This window comes from Seriola lalandi, unplaced genomic scaffold, assembly GCF_002814215.2.
Source record: "Seriola lalandi dorsalis isolate HSWRI2012SDOR001 ecotype SW California unplaced genomic scaffold, Sedor1 jcf7180002054703, whole genome shotgun sequence".
Lineage (NCBI taxonomy): Eukaryota > Metazoa > Chordata > Actinopteri > Carangiformes > Carangidae > Seriola > Seriola lalandi.
The window spans coordinates 296,609-319,396 of record NW_019525256.1 but is presented as its reverse complement, the minus strand read 5'-3'; the positions used below and the strand labels follow the sequence as shown (position 1 = coordinate 319,396).

The 22,788-nt window shown below is 40.3% G+C and overlaps 2 protein-coding genes across 3 annotated transcripts in view; both read left to right on the top strand.

The window, feature by feature from the left end:
- Positions 1–12,115, top strand: part of prpf8 (pre-mRNA processing factor 8) — a 27,263-nt gene extending 15,148 nt beyond the window's left edge. The window contains exons 3-30 of the mRNA XM_023424104.2: positions 283–489; positions 1,056–1,219; positions 1,336–1,462; positions 1,897–2,089; positions 2,301–2,488; positions 2,719–2,957; positions 3,076–3,222; positions 3,378–3,588; positions 3,765–3,881; positions 3,992–4,239; positions 4,347–4,526; positions 4,701–4,836; positions 5,241–5,410; positions 5,603–5,732; positions 5,860–6,006; positions 6,149–6,309; positions 6,498–6,689; positions 7,327–7,564; positions 7,754–7,882; positions 8,343–8,456; positions 8,582–8,755; positions 9,059–9,252; positions 9,436–9,675; positions 9,816–9,957; positions 10,144–10,284; positions 10,398–10,537; positions 10,828–11,030; positions 11,439–12,115. Of these exons, the coding sequence (XP_023279872.1) occupies positions 283–489; positions 1,056–1,219; positions 1,336–1,462; positions 1,897–2,089; positions 2,301–2,488; positions 2,719–2,957; positions 3,076–3,222; positions 3,378–3,588; positions 3,765–3,881; positions 3,992–4,239; positions 4,347–4,526; positions 4,701–4,836; positions 5,241–5,410; positions 5,603–5,732; positions 5,860–6,006; positions 6,149–6,309; positions 6,498–6,689; positions 7,327–7,564; positions 7,754–7,882; positions 8,343–8,456; positions 8,582–8,755; positions 9,059–9,252; positions 9,436–9,675; positions 9,816–9,957; positions 10,144–10,284; positions 10,398–10,537; positions 10,828–11,030; positions 11,439–11,593 (4,827 nt within the window). The 3' untranslated portion in view covers positions 11,594–12,115. The remainder of the gene's footprint in view (positions 1–282; positions 490–1,055; positions 1,220–1,335; positions 1,463–1,896; positions 2,090–2,300; positions 2,489–2,718; positions 2,958–3,075; positions 3,223–3,377; positions 3,589–3,764; positions 3,882–3,991; positions 4,240–4,346; positions 4,527–4,700; positions 4,837–5,240; positions 5,411–5,602; positions 5,733–5,859; positions 6,007–6,148; positions 6,310–6,497; positions 6,690–7,326; positions 7,565–7,753; positions 7,883–8,342; positions 8,457–8,581; positions 8,756–9,058; positions 9,253–9,435; positions 9,676–9,815; positions 9,958–10,143; positions 10,285–10,397; positions 10,538–10,827; positions 11,031–11,438) is intronic.
- A 516-nt stretch (positions 12,116–12,631) lies between these two features.
- On the top strand, positions 12,632–22,497 carry rilp (Rab interacting lysosomal protein). Of its 2 annotated transcripts, none has more exons than XM_023424093.2 (8): positions 12,632–13,308; positions 15,187–15,313; positions 17,242–17,363; positions 18,364–18,549; positions 18,979–19,148; positions 19,400–19,525; positions 19,637–19,735; positions 21,017–22,497. In XM_023424093.2, exons 1-8 carry the CDS (start codon positions 12,970–12,972, stop codon positions 21,141–21,143), a joined length of 1,296 nt encoding a protein of 431 aa, XP_023279861.1. In that variant the 5' UTR covers positions 12,632–12,969; the 3' UTR covers positions 21,144–22,497. The 2 variants fall into 2 exon arrangements, with proteins under 2 accessions (XP_023279861.1, XP_023279862.1); XM_023424094.2 differs by having other exon boundaries at positions 12,636–13,308; positions 15,190–15,313.
- Positions 22,498–22,788: the final 291 nt, after the last annotated feature.

Genomic DNA, 22,788 nt, shown 5'->3' with positions numbered 1-22,788 from the left:
GATGTATTCTGTTCCTTTTTTTTTTTTTTTTGCTTCACCTAGCACTTCCAGTCAACTTTCCCTGAAGTTTTGGCATATACACTAGTTGTGGTTATAAATATGAATGTACAACATTTTCCTTTTTTTAAGACCAGTGAAAAACATTTCCTTTCTAATACAGCAAGTTTAAATTGAAGATAAAAAAAAATCAAACTGATTAATTAGTGTTTCAAAACATTTTACAAAGTAAGTTGAGTAACTGAATGTTACAACACTGACTGTTAATTTTTCTTATCATTTCAGGTGCCAGGCCTGCCCACCCCAATTGAGAACATGATCCTGCGCTACGTGAAGGCCAAAGCTGACTGGTGGACCAACACGGCCCATTACAACCGTGAGCGAATTCGTCGTGGAGCCACTGTGGACAAGACGGTGTGCAAGAAGAACCTGGGCAGACTGACCCGTCTGTACCTGAAAGCTGAGCAGGAAAGACAGCACAACTACCTGAAGGTAATGCACACAGAATCCTTGCAGTTAATTAAACGCTGTATTTGTGAAATGCTAAGTCAAAATGTATAATATGTATAGTCACATTTTGAAATCACCTCTGCATTTACTAGTATAACCTTGTAAGTTTGGCAAATTGTCAAGCTCCTTTCTTTAACAGCGGAGTAAAAATAAATATAATTCCTTCAACAAAATTTCCCAGTGAAGTTTTGAATTAAGTCCTCTTACAAAGGCGCACTTGCATTGGTCTGCTTGCCTGTGCGTAAGAACTGGAGGAATATTAAAATGAATGGTGGCTCTTTTTATTTATCACTGACTGCAGCTGCAGTTTTCCCTTTGCCATTCAGATATTGGTTTTGATTATTTTTCTTATGATTATACTGTAACATTTACATTTTTCTTGCAATAATCTTGTTCTCATTGTCCACATCTATATTTAAAGCACAAAATATTAAATTTTAAGAATTAGAGTGACCGTATCCAAGCTTCTGCCTGGGTTTTATCTTTTTTTTTTTATTTTTTACATTTTGCCATATTTTTTTATTGAAGTGTACATGTTCTGCCTACAGGATGGCCCCTACATCACCGCTGAAGAGGCAGTAGCCATTTACACCACCACCGTGCACTGGCTGGAGAGTCGGCGGTTCTCGCCCATCCCCTTCCCCCCTCTGTCCTACAAACATGACACCAAACTGCTGATCCTGGCCTTGGAGAGGCTCAAGGAAGCATACAGGTAAACATGATTAGAACATGAACGACTTTATCAGCAAATGTTTATTCATACCAGACAGTGCGACTGCCAGAATATTGTTTTTTCTGCAGCATTCAGTTTGTCTCCGTGTCTCCTAGTGTGAAGTCTCGTCTGAACCAGAGTCAGAGGGAGGAGCTGGGGCTGATAGAGCAGGCTTACGACAATCCTCACGAGGCCCTGTCCAGGATCAAACGTCACCTGCTCACACAGAGAGCCTTCAAAGAGGTCAGCACCAAGATGTGCAGATTTTTTTTTTTTTTTTTTAAATTTGCCTTCACAGAATGAAAGTATAGTTTTTGCTTTCAAATGTTATATGGAATTGGTAGCAGATAACATTGGTTAAAAATACTTTTCTCTTTTATATTCCACAGATCAGTTTAAAAACATTAAGTTATAGAGAAAAATAGTAAGGTATTTTACAGACTACTTCTGTTTACCTAACAAAGCCTGTGTCATTGGATTGTTGGCAAGAAAAACATGACCTGAGACCTCAAAAAGATTTGGGACCTTTATTATATATGCAGGAAAAGTTTGCTATAAACTGATTTTTGTCTACTGCCTAAAATATCCTTGGGGGTTTTTTTTTGGTGTTGTAAACATGTTTCTTAAGCATCATTTCACTTCCTCTGTCAGTCTCAGAATGTTGTCTTCTTTTGCAGGTGGGTATTGAGTTCATGGACTTGTACAGCCATCTGGTGCCGGTGTACGATGTAGAGCCCCTGGAAAAGATCACAGACGCTTACCTGGACCAGTACCTGTGGTACGAGGCAGACAAGAGACGCCTTTTCCCACCCTGGATCAAACCTGCTGACACAGAACCACCACCACTGCTGGTCTACAAGTGGTGCCAAGGTCAGGCTTGTTCTGTTGGAAAATAACCAATAACAGAGGCACAGTTATTCTATGACATCTTATCATATTGTGTAATACCCTCATTAGGAATTAAATTGGCATTAAACAGCCAAATTTGTTAATAATATGATCTCCAAATCTAATAACAACACTATGTGAACATGAAAAAATTTCAAGCTTTATCTAAAGACTTTTTGTTTATTACCCTCAGGCATCAACAACTTGCAGGATGTGTGGGAGACTGCGGAGGGAGAGTGCAACGTGATGCTGGAGTCCCGCTATGAAAAGATGTATGAGAAGATTGATCTGACATTGCTCAATAGGCTGCTGCGTCTTATTGTTGACCACAACATCGCTGATTACATGACAGCCAAGAACAACGTGGTCATCAACTACAAAGTAAACATACTCATTCATTTTAGATCTGATTTACTCCTGTTATCTTCATACATGATTCCCTAGAACGCTTAAATAAGTCATTTCTAGCTCGATGTCTAGACATGCTTGATTTTTATTTATTTATTTATTTTTTTTACATAACTTAGTCTTTGATGCATTTAAGGCATATTTTTTATGGCTATTTAATGTAAAATGTTGTTGACTTTTTCTCCTGTCTGTCGTCTATCTAGGACATGAATCACACTAACTCCTATGGCATCATCAGGGGGCTCCAGTTTGCCTCGTTCATTGTACAGTACTACGGCCTGGTGATGGACCTTCTGGTGCTGGGTTTGCACCGTGCCAGTGAGATGGCTGGCCCACCGCAGATGCCCAACGACTTCCTCAGTTTCCAAGACACAGCCACCGAAAGTGCCCACCCAATCCGGCTCTATTGCCGCTACATTGACCGCATCCACATCTTCTTCAGGTGGGATTGAATCACCAAAAAAATAAAACAGCCCTTTTTTAGTCTATGTCTAGTTTTGTCTGCCAAAACAGCGTAGAAGAGTGAGAATAAGTTAATAAAGGAGTTTTTTCTCCTCTAGGTTCTCTGCTGACGAGGCCAGGGATCTGATTCAGAGGTATTTGACGGAGCACCCAGACCCCAACAATGAGAACATTGTGGGTTACAACAACAAGAAGTGCTGGCCCCGTGATGCTCGCATGAGACTGATGAAGCACGATGTCAATCTGTGAGTTCAACCTCAAGACAGTGTCTTGTAAACTAGTTGTAGTTTACTGTAATATTAAATCTGTTTCTGTGTTGAATATTATATTTATTTAACCCTCTATTGCCTGAGTGTTGGAGACAAATAGGCTCAACTTTTTAAAATGTTGTTTCTTGCAGAGGACGTGCTGTGTTCTGGGACATCAAAAATCGCCTGCCCAGGTCTGTGACCACTGTCCAATGGGAGAACAGCTTTGTGTCAGTCTACAGCAAAGACAACCCCAACCTGCTCTTCAACATGTGTGGTTTTGAGTGCCGCATCCTCCCCAAGTGCCGCACCAGCTATGAGGAGTTTACTCACAAGGATGGTGTCTGGAACCTGCAGAATGAGGTGAGGAAATGAAGCTGATAGTAAGAAGCGGCAGACAGCTCTGTTGTTCAGACAACTAAAATGTTCCTGTACAGGATTGATACATGCATCAAAAATCATTACTGTTTTATTTTTTCAAATGTTCATGTTCACATTCTTGTTACCAAGTTCTCACATCAATGTATTTGCATGTGTAGGTAACCAAAGAGAGGACAGCACAATGTTTCCTGCGTGTGGATGATGAATCAATGCAGCGCTTCCACAACAGGGTGCGTCAGATCCTGATGGCTTCCGGATCCACCACATTCACAAAGGTCAGCAGACAACTTTATCTCAAAAAAACTATAATGGATCAATCAAAAAAGTAACGCTAGGGATAATTACCTTGTCAGAATATTTCAACATGTTGAGTCTTTACCTCCAGATTGTGAACAAATGGAATACGGCTCTGATCGGCTTGATGACATACTTCCGTGAGGCTGTGGTCAACACCCAGGAGCTCTTGGACCTACTGGTGAAGTGTGAGAACAAGATCCAGACACGTATCAAGATTGGCCTCAACTCCAAAATGCCTAGCCGCTTTCCTCCCGTAGTCTTCTACACTCCCAAAGAGCTGGGTGGCCTTGGCATGTTGTCCATGGGCCATGTGCTTATCCCACAGTCAGACCTGCGGTAAGTCAGCATGCAGATCTGTCTACATTTGATGGCTTGTCACTAGATGTCATGTAGCCATGGTGCCACATCAAATTGGGACAGTCATTTTTCCCCCTCTATTCCAGGTGGTCCAAGCAGACGGATGTGGGCATCACCCACTTCAGGTCTGGAATGAGCCATGAAGAGGACCAGCTGATTCCTAACTTGTATCGTTACATTCAGCCATGGGAGAGTGAGTTCATCGACTCTCAGAGGGTCTGGGCCGAGTATGCTCTCAAGAGACAGGAGGCCATTGCCCAGAACAGGTAAGGTCTTTAATGGATTAGTTTGTCAATCCTGACAGAATATATTCCTAACATCTACAAAGAACTGTGATTTATTGAACTGCTGTTCTACACTGATTTAATAAGTATTTGTTTTAAAGAAATGAGAGCTGAAACCAGACAAGGCAAATAAGTGGGTTTTTTTTTATGTTTTAGGCGTCTCACCCTGGAGGATTTGGAGGACTCATGGGACAGAGGAATCCCCCGTATCAACACACTCTTCCAGAAGGACAGACACACATTGGCTTATGACAAAGGCTGGAGAGTCAGGACAGATTTTAAGCAGTACCAGGTATGACGGAGACCCTCCTGATGTGTTGATGGGTATGGATGGTATAATAATATGATATCTTTTAATGAATCAGATAAACTTGAGCTTAACCCAAGAAGATAAAAACTCTAAAGCCTCACTTGTGACATGTCTGAGGGATTTACAGGGCAAAACAAGATAAAGGTTGTCCTGAATTTTGAGCCAAATGAAAGGCTAGCGATACTTCGTCAGCCCCAGATGTACTAGGCATCAGTTGTTTTAATTTTAATGGTAACTCAACCGCACCAAAATGAATACAATTGTTGATTTTAACATACGGAAATGTAGTATGTTAATATGCTAAGTTGTATTTAACGTTTAGCTATAAACACCAACATGCACTCATGTTTTGATGTTCCCCGTGTACCTTTCTTGCTTGAGCATAGGTGCTAAAGCAGAATCCGTTCTGGTGGACCCATCAGAGGCACGATGGCAAACTGTGGAACCTGAACAACTACCGCACGGACATGATTCAGGCTCTTGGTGGCGTTGAGGGCATCTTGGAACACACTCTCTTCAAAGGCACTTATTTTCCCACCTGGGAGGGTCTCTTCTGGTGAGAGCAGTTTGACTTTGAATTGTAATAGAGCATTTTGGGAAATAAGGAATGTTTCTGGTCAACAAAAAAATCTAAATCATGACCAAAACACTCTAACACTTGCATGCATGAGTATATACTTGCCAGCTGATTTGTTTTACATGTAATGGAGTTCATTTAAACATCATCAACTGTGTTTCTGGGCTTTAGGGAGAAGGCCAGTGGCTTTGAGGAGTCCATGAAATGGAAGAAGCTGACCAATGCCCAGAGGTCTGGTCTCAACCAAATCCCCAACCGTCGCTTCACACTTTGGTGGTCACCCACCATCAACAGAGCCAATGTTAGTAAAAAGTAGTAAAAATATCTCTCACCAGATCATTTAAATTTATTGCTGTGGTGTGAAAAGTAAAGACTGTCTTAAGAGTTTAAAACCGGCTTATATGTTTTTATTCTCTTTTTCTCTCTAGGTGTATGTGGGTTTCCAGGTGCAACTTGACCTGACAGGAATCTTTATGCATGGAAAGATCCCCACACTGAAGATTTCCCTCATTCAGATCTTCAGGGCTCACTTGTGGCAGAAGATTCATGAAAGCATTGTCATGGATCTGTGTCAGGTAGGTTCTGTTCTTTAACCCTGTTAAGGGCCTGATTTTCAATCTGCAGGAATTACAGTGTGACCAATCAAAGTTCACCCACTCCCTCACTTATAGGCATACTCTTCCCACAGTTTGAATAACGTTTGTTTTTTGTTTTCAGGTGTTTGACCAGGAGCTGGATGCTCTGGAGATTGAGACCGTGCAGAAGGAGACCATCCACCCCAGGAAGTCATACAAGATGAACTCGTCCTGTGCAGACATCCTCCTCTTTGCATCCTACAAGTGGAATGTCTCTCGACCGTCTCTGCTCGCTGACTCCAAGTATGGCTTTTTGAGCAATATTCATGACTCTGTATATGATTACTTATAGGAAGAGTGTTTCATTTTTTGAGAAGACTTAAGATCTTTCAATTACACCAGGAGGACCTTATATAAGCTTTGTAATCTGTAATAATGAAAGCATTCTCATGTCTTGTTTCATGAATCAAAATGTTCACCTCCTCTTACAGGGATGTGATGGATAGCACCACCACACAAAAGTACTGGATTGACATTCAGCTCCGCTGGGGTGACTATGACTCGCATGACATTGAGCGCTACGCCAGGGCCAAGTTCCTGGACTACACCACTGACAACATGAGTATCTACCCCTCCCCCACTGGGGTGCTCATTGCTATTGACCTGGCTTACAACCTCCACAGGTTAGGATTGTTTCATGTATGGATATGTGACCAGTTATATTATTATTTTACATGAGTAACTTAAACACATGCAATCATTATAGATTAGTGTTTGCTTGATTCTCCATTCTTTTGTCGTACCAGAAATATGAAAATATATATCGCCCAATCAGCATAATGGGAATCATCAGGCTTCGTCTCTTTGGGCCAGTGTGAAGATGCTAACTCTCCTCCTTACATTCACATAATTATTTTATTGCCAGTACTTACTGAAATTATGATATTAGGTTATTGAAGAAGGCAAGCCAGTGATTTTATTCCCTAATGGTTAAAGTGAGCCCTGGTGCATTATACATTAAACACAAATAAACTAGAAAATTGTCAGACAGATGCTTGACAGCATTTCTTGGATTTTAGCATCTACTTGTTCATATCCACAAATATGTTCTGCAGCAGCCTTAAAGCTTTCACACTAGCTTCCTAAGTTGTTTTACAGGAACACAACTGTCAAATATGTTCAGCTCAAATGGCGTTGTTGGATAGATGCACTGACCTCCCTGTGGACTGTTTTTCTTTGGATGTGATCAGAGACAGAACCAGCAAAGAACAATATCTATTTAGTTCTCAACACAGCATTTTATTTGTTCTACTTCTGCAGTGCTTATGGTAACTGGTTCCCTGGAAGCAAGCCTCTGATCCAACAGGCCATGGCTAAAATCATGAAGGCCAACCCTGCCCTGTATGTGCTCAGAGAGCGCATCCGCAAAGGTCTGCAGCTGTACTCTTCAGAGCCCACTGAGCCATACCTGTCCTCACAGAACTATGGTGAACTCTTCTCCAACCAGATCATCTGGTTCGTTGATGACACCAATGTCTACCGAGTCACCATTCACAAGGTGAGGGACTGCCGTGTTTTTTTTTTTTTCCCCCCACAGTAGTAATTCAGTGAACATTTGTTGTGTCCATCTGTTTTGGAATGGCTGCACCTTAATGTTGAAGTTAGGAGTGGCCTGAATGTTGCTTTCCCATAGGACTATTAAAAAAAAACAACTGAATTTAGTTGATTTTTCTTTCTATCATAACAGACCTTTGAGGGTAATTTGACCACGAAGCCCATCAATGGAGCTATTTTCATCTTCAACCCCAGGACTGGTCAGCTCTTCCTCAAGATCATTCATACATCTGTGTGGGCTGGACAGAAACGTCTGGGACAGGTACAACACTGCTCTACCGCTGCTCACTTTCATTATCACCTGTACTGCTTTTTGTGTTGACTATTCCGATTTGTATTGGTTTAGTGATTTGATTTCTCATTTTTTGTAGCACAAACCTTTATTGTGGTTAGTTTTGAATTATGATGTTTTTAGGAAGAAAGCCTCTTACACTCATTGCATTTTTATATTTGGTGTGTCTTTTGTTCCAAGTTTATTTTGCTTCTTTATTTGGTCTACAGAAAAATTGCAGCTAAATGGGAAATATCACAGATCACATAATATGCTGCCTTATCACTGTGGGTTGCCTTTAACAAACTATTATTCAATATAGTTTTGAATAAATTTTGATTATCATTGTGGTGATATATGGAAGGCAATGATAAATTGAAAGTGTTGCTGAACACTGATTTGATTGTTTACTCCTGAGTGTCTTAACTTCAGGCTTGTCTTGTCTCTGTAGCTGGCCAAATGGAAGACAGCCGAAGAAGTGGCTGCCCTGATTCGCTCCCTCCCTGTGGAAGAACAGCCGAAACAGATCATTGTAACCAGGAAGGGCATGCTGGACCCTCTGGAGGTGAGACTCAGTCATGCTAAGAACTGCTATAATAATTACAAACCTTGATGAGTCATCCCAGTGTAATTTTTAAATATTGGATGCATACTCAAGTGCTTTCCTGTTCTAATGCTTTTTCTGTGCAGGTCCACTTGCTCGACTTCCCCAACATTGTGATCAAGGGCTCTGAGTTACAGCTGCCCTTCCAGGCCTGTCTGAAGGTGGAGAAGTTTGGTGACCTGATCCTGAAGGCTACAGAGCCTCAGATGGTGCTTTTCAACCTCTATGATGACTGGCTCAAGACCATCTCATCTTACACAGTGAGTTTCACTCCAAGATTAAATGCAACATATTCAGTTTGTGTCTCTGTGTAAATGCTTCTGTAATATTTTTGATTCCATAGACAAACTTATAACACTATCAAGCTGTTGGAAAGCATCTGTGCTTATTTACCAACAAGAGTAATCACTACAAAATAAACATGTCCATGTGGTTATCAAAGATACCTGAGCTGATCCAAGCTCATCTCCCAACAAAACTCATTAGGGTGCATTTACCTTTGGTGACATCAACTTATTCCCCTGTGTAAACAGTTTGTGTTCGGCACTCTGCTCCATCTTTAGGCCTTCTCCCGACTAATCCTGATCCTCAGAGCGCTCCACGTCAACAACGACCGCGCAAAGGTGATCTTGAAGCCTGACAAGACGACTATTACCGAGCCCCATCACATTTGGCCCACGCTCACAGATGAGGAGTGGATCAAGGTGGAAGTGCAACTCAAGGATCTCATTCTGGCCGATTATGGCAAAAAGAACAAGTAAGTGTTTTAGGATGAATTTTCTTGAGTAAAGGCAGTACTTTGCACAGAGACTGTCAATCGGGCAGCAGCTTTTAAGGATACTATTTTTTTTCTACTTTTACTATAATTTAATAGAACAGAATAAAAAAATGTTTAAAAGACTTGCCTTTAGTAGTCAATACTTCCTTTCTCTCCCTCCAGTGTGAATGTGGCCTCACTGACCCAGTCTGAGATCCGTGACATCATCCTGGGTATGGAGATCTCTGCTCCGTCACAGCAGCGCCAGCAAATTGCTGAGATTGAGAAACAGACCAAAGAGCAGTCGCAGCTCACCGCCACACAGACCCGCACTGTCAACAAGCATGGTGACGAGATCATCACCTCCACCACCTCTAACTATGAGACCCAGACCTTCTCATCCAAGACTGAGTGGAGAGTGAGGTGTGCAGGCAGAGTTTAACCTCAGAATTTGTTTTTTTATTTTTTTTACTGTGCACTGTCGTTTCTTTGGCAGTCATAATTTGAGGTATTTTGGTTTCCATATCAGTTGGCTTTAATGATCCTTGTCCATCACTTGTCAGAGCCATTTCTGCCGCCAACCTGCATCTCCGAACCAACCACATCTATGTTTCATCTGATGACATCAAGGAGACAGGTTACACCTACATCCTGCCCAAGAACGTCCTCAAGAAGTTCATCTGCATCTCAGATCTACGAGCACAGGTACATGGATCCATAGTACTGCACTTCATCTTTGTCAACTGTCTCTGAATGTGTGTTATTCAGATTTAGTTGCATACTTCTGCATCTCAGGTTGAGGGCCCCTCTTTCACATTTGTGCAACGTGACAGAAACAAACTGCTTCTGTACATATTGAGCGTGTTCTGACCGTGCACTGTGTTGTTCCAGATTGCAGGTTACCTCTACGGCACCAGCCCACCAGACAACCCCCAGGTGAAGGAGATCCGTTGTATCGTCATGGTGCCACAATGGGGGACACATCAGACTGTCCACCTGCCCAACCAGCTGCCTGGTCATGAATACCTTAAAGTAAGACACATGTTCCAGTTCATTATTTAATTATGGATGCTCATTAGTTGTACCAGCAAGTACTTTTTTTTTTGTCCCAGCAATTTTTAAGTTCTTTCCTTTTACTTAAACAGGAAATGGAGCCCCTCGGCTGGATCCACACCCAGCCTAATGAGTCGCCTCAGCTGTCTCCGCAGGATGTCACTACCCATGCCAAGATCATGGCTGACAACCCTTCTTGGGATGGAGAAAAGACCATCATCATCACTTGCAGGTAGGTTTCATTACAAGACACCTGCTGTCAATCTGTCACAGCAGGATTTGAGTAACTTGCATCCTAGCAGTTAATATATAGTATCTGAGGCATACTGAATTAGAGGCATCCGGATCAGACTTGCTTGGAAAATCAATATCAAATGTATTTTAATGAGTAGCTTAATATTGTTATCCTTGCATTAAAAAGGGTTATTACAAAGTCACAAATATGTCATTGAGTTACTTTTTTGTGCTGTAATGCTAATTAAATTAACTGATTCTTCAATGCATTTTACTTCTGGATTTCAGCTTCACCCCAGGCTCATGCACGCTCACAGCCTACAAACTGACACCCAGTGGCTACGAGTGGGGTCGTCAGAACACAGACAAGGGCAACAACCCTAAAGGTTACCTGCCTTCCCACTATGAGAGAGTGCAGATGCTTCTCTCTGATCGCTTCCTGGGCTTCTTTATGGTGCCTGGCCAAGTCTCCTGGAACTACAACTTCATGGGTCAGTAGCCATGGTTTTTGTTTTCATCTATGAAGTTTTGTTTTATACTTTTATTATCTGACCCTTAATGATGTTGCTTTAAAACAGAGTTTAAATCGGTTTGGTCACATGTAATATCCTCAATACTGCTTTAGGTTTTTATTTGTGTCAGAAATCTGTGGCATACATTGATATTTCCACTCTGTCAGTTTTATTTTCCACTATCATGTGGAAATGCAAATAACCGTTTCATTCCTCAGACTGATGCACAATATCTTATTTAAATATTATTTAAAAAATGACTTTTTAAGACGAGACTTGAGCCATGCATGTCATAGTGCTCAAACCTCTGACACCACATTGTAGAATACATGCAGGATTGGCAGAATAAGTGACTCTAAATAACCATTTTTACTTGTCTTGCAACAGGTGTGCGCCATGATCCCAACATGAAGTACGACCTGCAGCTGGCCAACCCCAAGGAGTTCTACCACGAAGTCCATCGGCCCTCGCACTTCCTAAACTTCGCCTCACTGCAGGAGGGTGAGATCTACAACGCCGACCGAGAGGACATGTACGCCTGAGTTGATATACTGCTCGCGACACATTTTTGTAGATAACTCTACCACAATCATGTGGAGCCAGTCCAGAACAGCCCTTGTAATATTTCGATTGAACCCATGCAACTGTGATGTTTGGAAATTTTTATGTAAAGGCTTTAGGACATTTTAAGAATCTGTTCATTTTTTTTTTTTAGTGTTTTCTACAAACTGTTGTTTTTGTGTTTTTTTTTTTTGTTTTTTTTTCTTGCACCCCGATGTCTCCTCCCTTGTTTTACTAAGGCTTCTTTAAGTAAGCCTGGGATTTATTTTGGTTTCTAGTACATTAAAGCATATGTGCGTTTGTGTGTAGTTTCAGTACACAGTACTTCACTGTAATATTTGATAATTGACATTGTTTCAGAAAGGGTAAAGACTTACTTCCTCTTAGCTCTTTGAGAAATTAAAGTTGTATTTTCACGCAGTAATGCCCTGTTACTTTGTTGTACTATACATCTTGTGACATTGTAGCTTGGGTTTAAATAAAGATCACAATTTTTATAAATATTTGTCAAGTGATATTGTAATCTGTCATTGTAATTTTTTTTCTAAACATGTACATGTGGTGTAAGCAGAAAAGAAGCGAGGCATTTCAGGTAATTTTGGCAGTACAGGGGAACTTTTTTGGCTTGCTTCCCTATTCAGTGCTGCCAGAGGTCACCATAGCCTCCAGTGACACAAGGTTTGGTTTCTATGACTTGCCCACGCACACTTCTGTTTAGATAACAGGGACTTGAAAATGGGGCCTACTATTAAAGGACGGATTCTACTGCCTTTAAGTCTGGTATGATGAAGTCACATTGCTGGTGTAGCTTTCTGTCTCATAACTTTTTATTTTAGTTTGTTCGATATTTATTGGACAGCTATAGGTCAGCATTTCCGACTGCAAGTATATAGGGAAAATTTCAATGTTCACGCTCTGGTGCATGCATCACTATGCTCGACTTGGCAGTCGGGTTTTTGCATGTAGCTGTATGTGTGCTCACATTGGTCAGAGGGGTAGGAGGTTCCTACAGCGACTAGGCTGCAGGAGAACCGTCCTGGACTGTTCAGCCTTGTAATACAGAGCATTGCAGAGTACTCCATGTCCCTGTATTATGTGTGTAGGCTGTGTTAATGTGACCACGCCAGTTAAATGCATGACGTGTTGTCGGAAGAGGAGCAGGTCAAGTTCAGACGTGTCTACGGCGTTGGCTCAGCAATGTACGCGCTTTAAACTTTACACCAGCGCTAGTTTATGAAAGTGTTTTCACATTCATAATCATGTCGTTTAACGGTTGACTGACATGTCGCACTGACGAGCCAGTCTCGGTTTCGATAGCATTTCAAGAGCATGTCAAGCGAGCTTCCCGAGTTCAGACATGGAGGAACCTGAAGCACACGCCGACACTAAAAACACAGAGAGCTGCTTTGACAAGACGTGCTCCGCTTTAACTGTGGACGATGTGTACGAAATTGCCAAACTGATTGGTACCGAGGTGGAGAAGCTAATCGATGGTTATGGCAAAGATAGCGTCGTGGGGCTGGTGCCGAAAATAGTGAAAGTGCTGGAACTGCTGGAGAGTTTCGCGTCGAGGAACAATGCTCACAAACTGAAGGAAGAGGAACTGCTGAAGACCTTCGAGACGATACAGCTGCAGCAGCAGAAGAAACGCGGTGGGAAAGAAAGCGAGGAGGGCAACGACAAAAATGAAATACGGGTGAGCTACATGGGAGCTCTTAATCCTCTCAGCGTTTTGTAAACAATATAGCAACGGCGTCACTGCCTTTTACCTACTGTGCGTGTTATACTACCATTACAACCGTGTAACAACAGGACTCTGCTTCAGCGTTAGTTAAAGCATGTTTCGGTGCTAAGTCGTGACAAACATTAGTTAGTTGACAGGCTAAAGGACAGTAGCTACAGTCCATGGCTGACACCCACCATATTCAGCGAAAACAAAACAGTAAAGATATTGAAGACATTTGTATTGAGAGGAGTTAAAATCGAAATTCGTGCATTGTAAAAGACATTTAATCTTGATCCCTGGTGTTATTTGGTGTTAATTGTGTTAATTGTGTATAAACCCGAAATTGACCTGAAATAATATCTGTGCCACCCTGTGTCGTCAAGGCAACTACGGCGAGAGAAGGGCTGCAACTATTAATCTGTCCTCTTTTCTCAATTAATCAATTATCCGTTTCATCTTCAAAATGCCTTGTATTGTGCGATAAACAGACATTTAATGTTTACTCCAACATTTTTTCTCATGGTGTATAGGTTACCTATCTTGTGTAAAAGGTGTATGCGACAGTAGTGATTTTAGCTAGCTTCAAAAGGATTAGGCACAGCTCATTAAATAATAGCTAATGTTGTCAAAGAAGAAGCTAGCACTGCCTCAGAGAAGTCACGCAGTCAGACATTTAGCTACATGTAAAAGTCGTGTATAAGTATTAATAAATTAATTTGATAGTAGTATCTTAAGTATTTGAAGTATCAAAGATAAAGCAGAGTACTCATTCTTTAAAAATGAAAGTGGATGTACAACAATCATTAATTGGGGCACTGCCTGTATGTGGTGTTAGTGGGCAAGCTTCAGGTCTTCATGCATCACACATGTGAAAATAACAACTAAACACATGGAAGGATAACTGGATTACAGGGGCCCAAGTTGGTCAGGGGTTCCCTGGGCCTGATCTTGCATTTTAAGTGACTGTTAATGTTTCTTGTTGGAAATTCAACAAGAAGAGAGACACAAAATGGGTCCAGAGACTCAAAAGAAACACAAAACCAGTGCAGACACTCAAAACAACTACAAAGAGACACACATTGATCACACAAAATAACTATAAAGAGACACAATCTGACCCAGGGAGAAACAAAATGACTACAAAGAGATGTAAAACAACTACAGAGTCACAACAGACACACAAAAGCACCTATTATTACTACTGGTTATTGGGATCACCAGAAATGACATTTTTATTCCATGCTTATGGTGCTGTGACATGATTACAGGCAGTTATTGTACTTCCACAGCAGGAGCCTGCTATTACATGGTATTATGGATTATTAACACACCAAAGAACTTCTTTGCTGTGGGAAAAAAATCTTTCAAATGGTTTTGTAAAGGCAAATCAGTTATTTGGTTTGAGTTACTTTGATCATACTATTAAAAACGTAGCTAATAATTCAAATTATTTGTTCTATGCTATTTAATCTACATTGTTGCCAGTTCTCTATTATACAAAATGTCTTTTGGTACTGCTTATCAGTCAGCATTTTTAGCCCTTTACACTACATTGAAGTATCAGTGCTTTGTAGAAAAACAGTTGTTATAATCGTGGGTGAGAAAGAAGAGGTGTGGTTCACTTAAGTCAGAATTTGCTGCTGAGATGTCTTGGAACCATTTCAGCAAAGCATCTGTAATGATTAAACTACAAAATGACTCATCCACTTGGACACAACCTGCTTTGCTGAATCCAAGTCCCGAGATGCTCAAGAGATTTTAGAACCCATTTTAAATTCGGTTTTTCTGAAAGTTTAGTGTCCTGTCTCTGAGGCTGTGGTTTTACAGTCTGACTCCCATCCTCTCAAGCAGGAGCTACAGCACAAGGAGCAGCAATGGAGCAGGAGGTGTGAGGAGCTGCAGGTACAGGTGCAACAGCTCCAGGAGGACAAGGAGGAGCTGCAGAGTAGGCTAAAGGGCAGCCACGCACAGGAAGGTATGTCCTTGGAGTAAAAATAAGTACTTTTAAAATCTGGATTGTGTCTGCTAAATTACTTCACGAACTGGTTCCAAAAGACTTTTTTTTTTTTTCTTTCTGAAAGGAATCTTTCAATCACTCTATATTGTTTGTAGTCCTCACATGAATTTTTAAATTAGTACAGATTTTATGACACAAAGAGAGCTAACTGGACTGAATTAAAACTGGAAATGTCTATCGCAATGTATTTTCAAGATGGCTCTCAATTGTAGTAAATTTTTTAATTACATAAAATTGTTAAATGTGGATATCGAAACAACAGTCTAACATACTTTATACAGTGTAAACAGCAGGGAAACACAAAGTAATTTTTCTTACCCAGGCTGTCATTAGATATTCTCTAAATAAGCAAATTACCCTCAAGGCAATTTGGTTATGTAGTTTTACTACTTCAGTCTAGGAATGCAAATGTATGTTAAAGCATCTGCAGTGAGAAATATTTTCAACCAATTCATTCAAAGCAGTGGGTTAACAGTCTGATGCACTGACACTGAAAACAGTCAAACCGGTTGTTACAGTGTTTATAATGCAGTTATTTTGCAGGGTGAAGCAGGTACTAGAGGACTCAGAGGAGGCCTATGCTTACCCTTCAAATATAAAGAGGACGCCAAATAGAGAGGGCTAACAAATTTCATCATGTAGAAATGTGAGCCAGAAGTCACTTTGCTGACTCTTGTTTTCTTGTACTGACAGGAAAAACATTCGCTCTTAATACTTTTGTGATTTATTTGACAAGAGGCCATTTGGCAGTTGAACACGATCATATATTTTATGTGATGAATGTGACTGCTATCAGGTTCCCGTGCTTCATTCAGCTGAGGCAAAGTTCAGATGTGCTGTTAATTATTTCAGTTTATTTAGAAGAATTTAGTTTTAAGGAACTTCAGAGTATGGTTTAAGAGACACACCATATTTTTTGCTGCAGTGCCAGTAGGTCCAAAGGCTCAGTTTATCCAGACCATAAAAAAAATATTGTGCCATGAATGGTGTCTAGCTGTACGATAGCTTTGGTTTTATTTGCCCAGGTTTTGAGATATTCACGTCAGACATCTCTGCCTCAACTCCACTACAATAGAGGTGAATGGAAAGTTGTCTGTGGTATGTTGGCACAAAAAAAAATCTGAAAAACACAACAGTTAAATGTCTTTCAGAAGACAATGTCTCATTTACTTGAGATAATCCACAGTTCTCCCTGTGAACTTGTGTGTTTGAACTTTTAGTGAAAAAATAGGCACCTCCACTCTGGATAAAGAAGTTGAATTTTCCAGATGTTTTCATGACTGAGCACTACAAACCAAATTCTATTTCACTCTTTATGATGTGATTGTGGCATAATTTTAGAGATAGATATCTCCAAACCTGGGCACATTAAACTGAAACTACCTGCACCTACTACTACTACTACCTTAAGTCTGTGCAAAACATAGCAAGATTGTTGTGCAGTATCTTCTGACACTTTCCGACTTTCATTAAGGTTATGTAGTAATAACCTATTATGTAGAGATTATCTGTAGATAGATTACACATTTTCTTGAAAGAGATGAGGCCTTGATTTAATTTGAAGTATATGCCCAGATTTATAAATTAACTCTGGCCACTGTCTATATAGTTTAATTTTACTCAGAAGCTACAGAACATATTTTGCACATATTTTTCACACATAAATGGTAGGAATGGAGTGACAGTATCCTCCTTCCTTGTATATTTTCGAACCCTGTATGCAGTCATTACTATACTCTCTGTATTTCCTATGGTTAGTTTATTACATGAAAGATTATGCAGCACTACAGATCATTAAAGTGGCTTTATTAGCCATCAATTAACTATATAATAAAACAATATGACACCAGCTACCCCATAGGTGAATTTTGTCCTGTGTGTGGTAGATCGTGTCCAGCGGCAGGAGCGAGAGGTGATGCTGAAGCTGAAACAGGTGGTGGACAAGCAGAGAGATGAGCTGAGGGCTAAAGTCCAGGAGATAACCACCATCTCCAAAGAGGTGGAGGCGGTAAGGAGACAGAGACATTCGTGTGATGAACCTTCTGCTAATGCTGACTGACACTTTCTCATTAAAAGCTGAATATTCATACACAGCAGCTTTCAACTTCTCAGAAATATTTGTCATTTAATTGATGAGCCAGTTGGTCGCTGGTGGACACTAGGTTTCTAGAGTGGAGAGAAAAGCAGAGAGAGAGAGAGCTGTCATCTTTGCTGGTGTGCATGACGCCTATAGCACGTGGACACACAAGCACTATTATGAGGTTTATGACGGTGGGTACAAAGGTTTCGTTCCTTAAAGGCATGTTGACCTGAAACAACATGTTTTATATTACTATCTTGTTAAAATTCTAGGCTTAGTAAAACTTAATAAACAAACAACACCTCCTAATGTGCATACATTATTACACAGTCATGCATCACATGCATCATCTAAAGAGAAATTACATCATGTAAACCACACCAGTAAACACACTGTACATAGGAAGTGTGTTAACTATCAGGGAAAGAGTGCAGAGATTATCCACATAGGTGCCAGTTGAGGATTAAGCTGCACTTCAGACAAGTCTGGACAGAGTCTTATATGAGTGTTTGCACGTGTTTTTATGTGTCAAGGTACGTATTACACATGATTTTAATAGCAGCCATAACTGTGTGTGTATTTGTTGATGCTTAGCTTCATGAAAGACAGAATAAACATCATGGTTTCTCTGTTTGCTCTAATGAATGCCTAGAATTTTTTATCATCCTTAAAATGAATGCTTCACTTGTCTTGACATTGTGTGGTGTCATTCCTGTTCCTCCTCCTCCCCCAGACTTTTGGTCTAAATCCGATGCATGGACACATTTTCACCCCACTCTTCTGCAGCTATTATTACTGGCCCGTGTCAGATCGTTTTTTTGGTCCAGCCCTGGCTTGTTCTTGTCTGTTTGACTTTAAACCTGTTTAGTAGGTACCTGCTACTCATGACACAAATTTTTCATATATATCTGTGTGTGTATGTGTGCAGCTCCAGGAGCAGCTGGATCGCTTCATGAAGATGAATGCAGAGCTGCGACACAAGCAGAATGTTCTGCAGGCTCAGCTGAAGAGCACTGTGGAGAGGAAGGCCGACATGGAAGCTGATCTGAAGGAGAAAAGCAAAGAGATAGAAAACCTCCAAGCACAGCTGGATAGCGCCAATAGCAACAGCCCTGTACGCCTTTTATGTTTATGCTTCTTTCATTTCATGTGCAGTGAAGTACATCATACTGTAGTCTAATTGTCACTAATGTTCATTATGTAACAATATTTACAATATTCAAAAACAGTGCTCATTGAGCTGAATATTAAAAAAGAGCACTTGGGATTAATTTTCTATCTCTATCGGATGTGGTCAGATACAAAGTTGACCATCGTATATGATAATTCATTCTAAGATGTTTTTGATATTAGCTAAATGTGTAAAATGTAAATTTGAAGCTGGTAAAACTTAATAAGTGACTTTACTTTCAAACAAGCAAAACAAAGCATATTATATCTGCCTGTTTGTCTTCAGTCTCCTCTAAGGAGCTCATGATACACTGTGTTTCCTGTGGTTTGAAGTAGTTTGGATGAGCCTGATGACTCTCTGTTCTCCCATCAGTCTAGTCCAAGTCAAACAGCTCGTGAGTCAACGAAAAAGACGACAGCTGACCAGAAGGATCCTGATCAGCCATGCTTCACCAAGAAAGAGGTGCGTGACATCATTTTCGAGAGGAATGAGCTCAAAACCAACCTGTTCCTGGTGCAGGAGGAGCTCAGCTACTATCAGAGGTGGGTCCACTTTGTGTGTGTGTGTGTGTGTGTGTGTGTGTGCGTGCGTGTGTGCGTGCGTTTCTTGTTTTGCTATCTTTCAGAAGAAGTTTAGTTGAACATGTTCTGAAGTTGCACATTTTAGTGAATTGAATCTGGGATGCAGATACATCAACTGTTGTGTTTGTGGGTAGTTTCCTCTCATTGATAGTTTTCCGATTTTCAGAGTTTTAAAGAACTGATTCTTATGATCAAAATGACTGTTTCTGCAGGGAGATCCTGAATGAGGAGCGGTGTCCAGGGTTCCTCTTAGAAGCTGTCCGCTCAGCCATCAAGAAAAAAAGAAAGCTCATTAAGGCAAAGATGCTTGGAATTTCTGTGAACGAATGCAGCAGCAGGTCTCTCTTCCACATACAACACACATTCATCATATCCAGAAATAATGTAGGGATATGTTTAGAAGAGAACGAAGTTTATTCACAGTTTTTGTTGTGTTTTTTTCTCTCCAGTGACGAGGAGGGGAGTTCTTCGTTGTTTGAGCAGACAGAAGTAGATGGCACACATGTAGACGGCACTGATAAACCAGCTGAGTCACGCATTCGAAACCTGTGAGTACAACCCACACTGCTACATTGCACAGCTAAAATGCTGTGGCAAAGTTATTGCCACAGCTGCAATGTCATGAAGTCCTATGATTCTGTGGACAACTTTTAATTTGACATTATGGAAACAGGAAGTGGAGACACGTGGTGATATTCCAACCACTGGTGTACTACTCACCACCCAGGTACAACAACGTCTTTCATAGTCATACTGGCCATCGGGAATGCCGGCATGCGTGTCTTCAGACATTTCTGAGGTTATCTTTAATGTATGTGTGAGCAACCAGGCAAAACACGCAAAGAAAAGTTATGCACACAAGTGAGCTTCTCCTCAGTGATTTGTCCATAAAGAGCTCATTGTTAAATAGGTCAGTAGATGCATACATTCTTTATTTTTTCTAGCAATGATGTACTTATGAAGCAGAGATCAGACTGTTGGGAGAGAGAAAGATAAACATCTGACATGTTACAAAAGTCCTGAGATAGATATGAAGCCTGATACCGTGAATTTTATGGTCTAAACTGAAACATAATGGTGTTTTGTATTAGCAATATGACATATATATACAATTTAGAATTCAGTTTCCAGCTCTTAATTCAGCAAATCAACAAAATATATTTTAAGAGGTGGCTCATGTTCATGCGTTTACCCTTAAACGAAGTCTGTCTTCCTGATCTATATTTAGTATTATGTTGTTATTATGACAGAGAATGTTAACCAGTTTCAGCTAATAAAGGCAAGACTGGCAATTAACTACTTACTCCAACTTAACCAGTATCTTTGGGAAAGTACTTTCAGTCTCTGTGGGGGAAAGTCTCCTGACTGAGAATTTGATTAAGTGAAGAATGTGTTTGACTACTCTTGTTTGGTCAAGACTGTAAAGGGTAAGGGTAAGTTGTGTTATGGGTCTTCTTGGCTTTATCTAAAATGGCTGGCGTCCAGGTAGACAAATTAATGACAGTATTGTCACTTCTGGTGCAGATGATTTTTTAGCCCTAAATCTCAGAGACACATGTAGAAAGCAGATATAATATGAAATACATATATGTAATACAGCGTGAGCAATTAAAGGCAAAGGAAGAACAATAAAAACTCAGATGGCCCAGAACCACCACTGATATAAAAACTACATCAGAAATACTGGTGACAATCATCTGTGAATCAAAGCATTGGTTTTATCTCACTGTCTTGACACTGTCACCATCCTGGGATACAATCCTGGTCTATATTTAGCTGTAATCCCGGACCACAGATCTGACCTCAGGCCTGTCTTTTCTACTCTACAGCTTTGGCTTCCTGACGCGGTCAGGCAGTGGGCGGAGCCCCACCCACATGAGCAACTCCGCCTCCAGCTGGGAGATCATCGGAGACTCAGAGGCCACTGATGAGGCACAGAAGCGTCCGTCTTCCTGAGCCTGGTACTGACTGAGATTTGCCGAGTTTGTCTTCATTATTTGATCTGAAACAGACAACCCTCCTCGGTCACAACATCTCCATCAGCTCGTGGCAGAAAATCTGGTTGTAGCCCAGTAAAAAGGTTGGGAGGTCGTTTGAATGCACTGTGTATAACAGAAAATCACAGTGTGAGTGTGAAAAAAGAGAATGTGTGAATGTTTTTGAACATTCAACTTTTTTTTTTCAATTTTTATTTTTCATTTCCCCTTAAGTTAATTGCCCCCTTATTTTTCCATAGAACTGACGAATATGAGGAACACTGTTTAACGTCAGTATAAATGACACAGTGTACCACAGTATTAAGAGAAATACTTAACTCACCTCAACAAAGATGCTTCCTTTTGTATGATATAAGTATTAATACAAAAATTATATTTTTCTTCATTGTAGGGAAAGTTTTACTGTATGTAATTTTTTGAAAAATGGGGTTATTATGCATAGATATTTATATAAATATGAATTTATATAAAAATATTTTTTAACAAAAACCAAAGACAATACAAAGGTACATATTCTGAAATCAAACTATCCAGTCGATTAATTGAAAACAGTATATTAAGTTAACCACAAGAGGGCATAGATTAATTTTATAACTAATAAAACATTTTACGACAAAAAATGATCATGTAACTATTACCTCAGTTGGGGAATTTTTAAGTCATGTGTCTACTCCTATTTTTTGTGATTTGAAGCACTTTCATGCTCAAAGAAAAAGAAGTATAGTAGCAGACTCTTCCAGCATTCAATGCATTTTAATGGGCCTTAACTCCTTAAAAAATATATTCTCTTCATTTTCAGTCGTCAGCCTTTGCACAGCGCCAAAGAATTTGGCTGGTGTGTATCTGATGTAGGTGCCATAAGTGTGTGTATACAGACACGTGTTTTAGCTTGTGTAGCAGCCTTGGTTACTTTACTTTTAAAGGAAGCTGTGTGCTTCCTTGTGGAAATGATAAGTGGTGTGGGTATTTTCTTTCTCCAATGTTAGCTGACAAGTTAACATAAAGTATCTGACCGTGGCTATTTGATGGATATGTTACCTCTAAAAGTCTGACCGCAGTACCGCTTAGACAGACCAGTGGTATTGTATTTTTTTGAGAGACAATTTATGAACTTCAAATCAAACCATGTCTTCCTGAATTACTGTGTTTGCAATCTATTTTTGTAAGCATGTTTCTATTGGAAAGTTTGTGCTGACGAAGATGTCAATTGCCATTGTAGTGAACTTTATCGAAAATGTGATAAAAAAAATTCAAAATATGGATTTTCTGTGATATTGGAATTTCAAAATTCAATAAAATCCATTTAACACAGACTTTTATTGAAAAACTAGTCTCTGTGCTTTTCTCCTCCATGATACATAATATTTTTTTTACAGGAGCTCAAAGTGATCATGTAATCATCTTTGTACTGACTTTCTTGACTTATAAGGTGGACGAAGGCTTTCTTCATCATTTCCTGGAAGACTCAACAATAGATTCCGGGAAAAAGGGGAACATCAGGGCTGAGTGTTTGTATGCCCTGCCAGTGTGTGCGGCGAGTTTTGTGTGTTAGTGTTCGACCATCTTTAAAAAGCTCTGTGTCTGCCTGAATAGAAGGAAGTGGC

Coding starts and splice junctions, on each gene's coding strand:
- rilp (XM_023424093.2), top strand. CDS start 12,970: ATGGAGGAACCTGAAGCACACGCCGACACTAAAAACACAGAGAGCTGC. Junction 17,364..18,363: donor TCTCCAAAGAGGTGGAGGCG/GTAAGGAGACAG, acceptor GTATGTGTGCAG/CTCCAGGAGCAGCTGGATCG. Junction 19,736..21,016: donor GAGTCACGCATTCGAAACCT/GTGAGTACAACC, acceptor TCTACTCTACAG/CTTTGGCTTCCTGACGCGGT.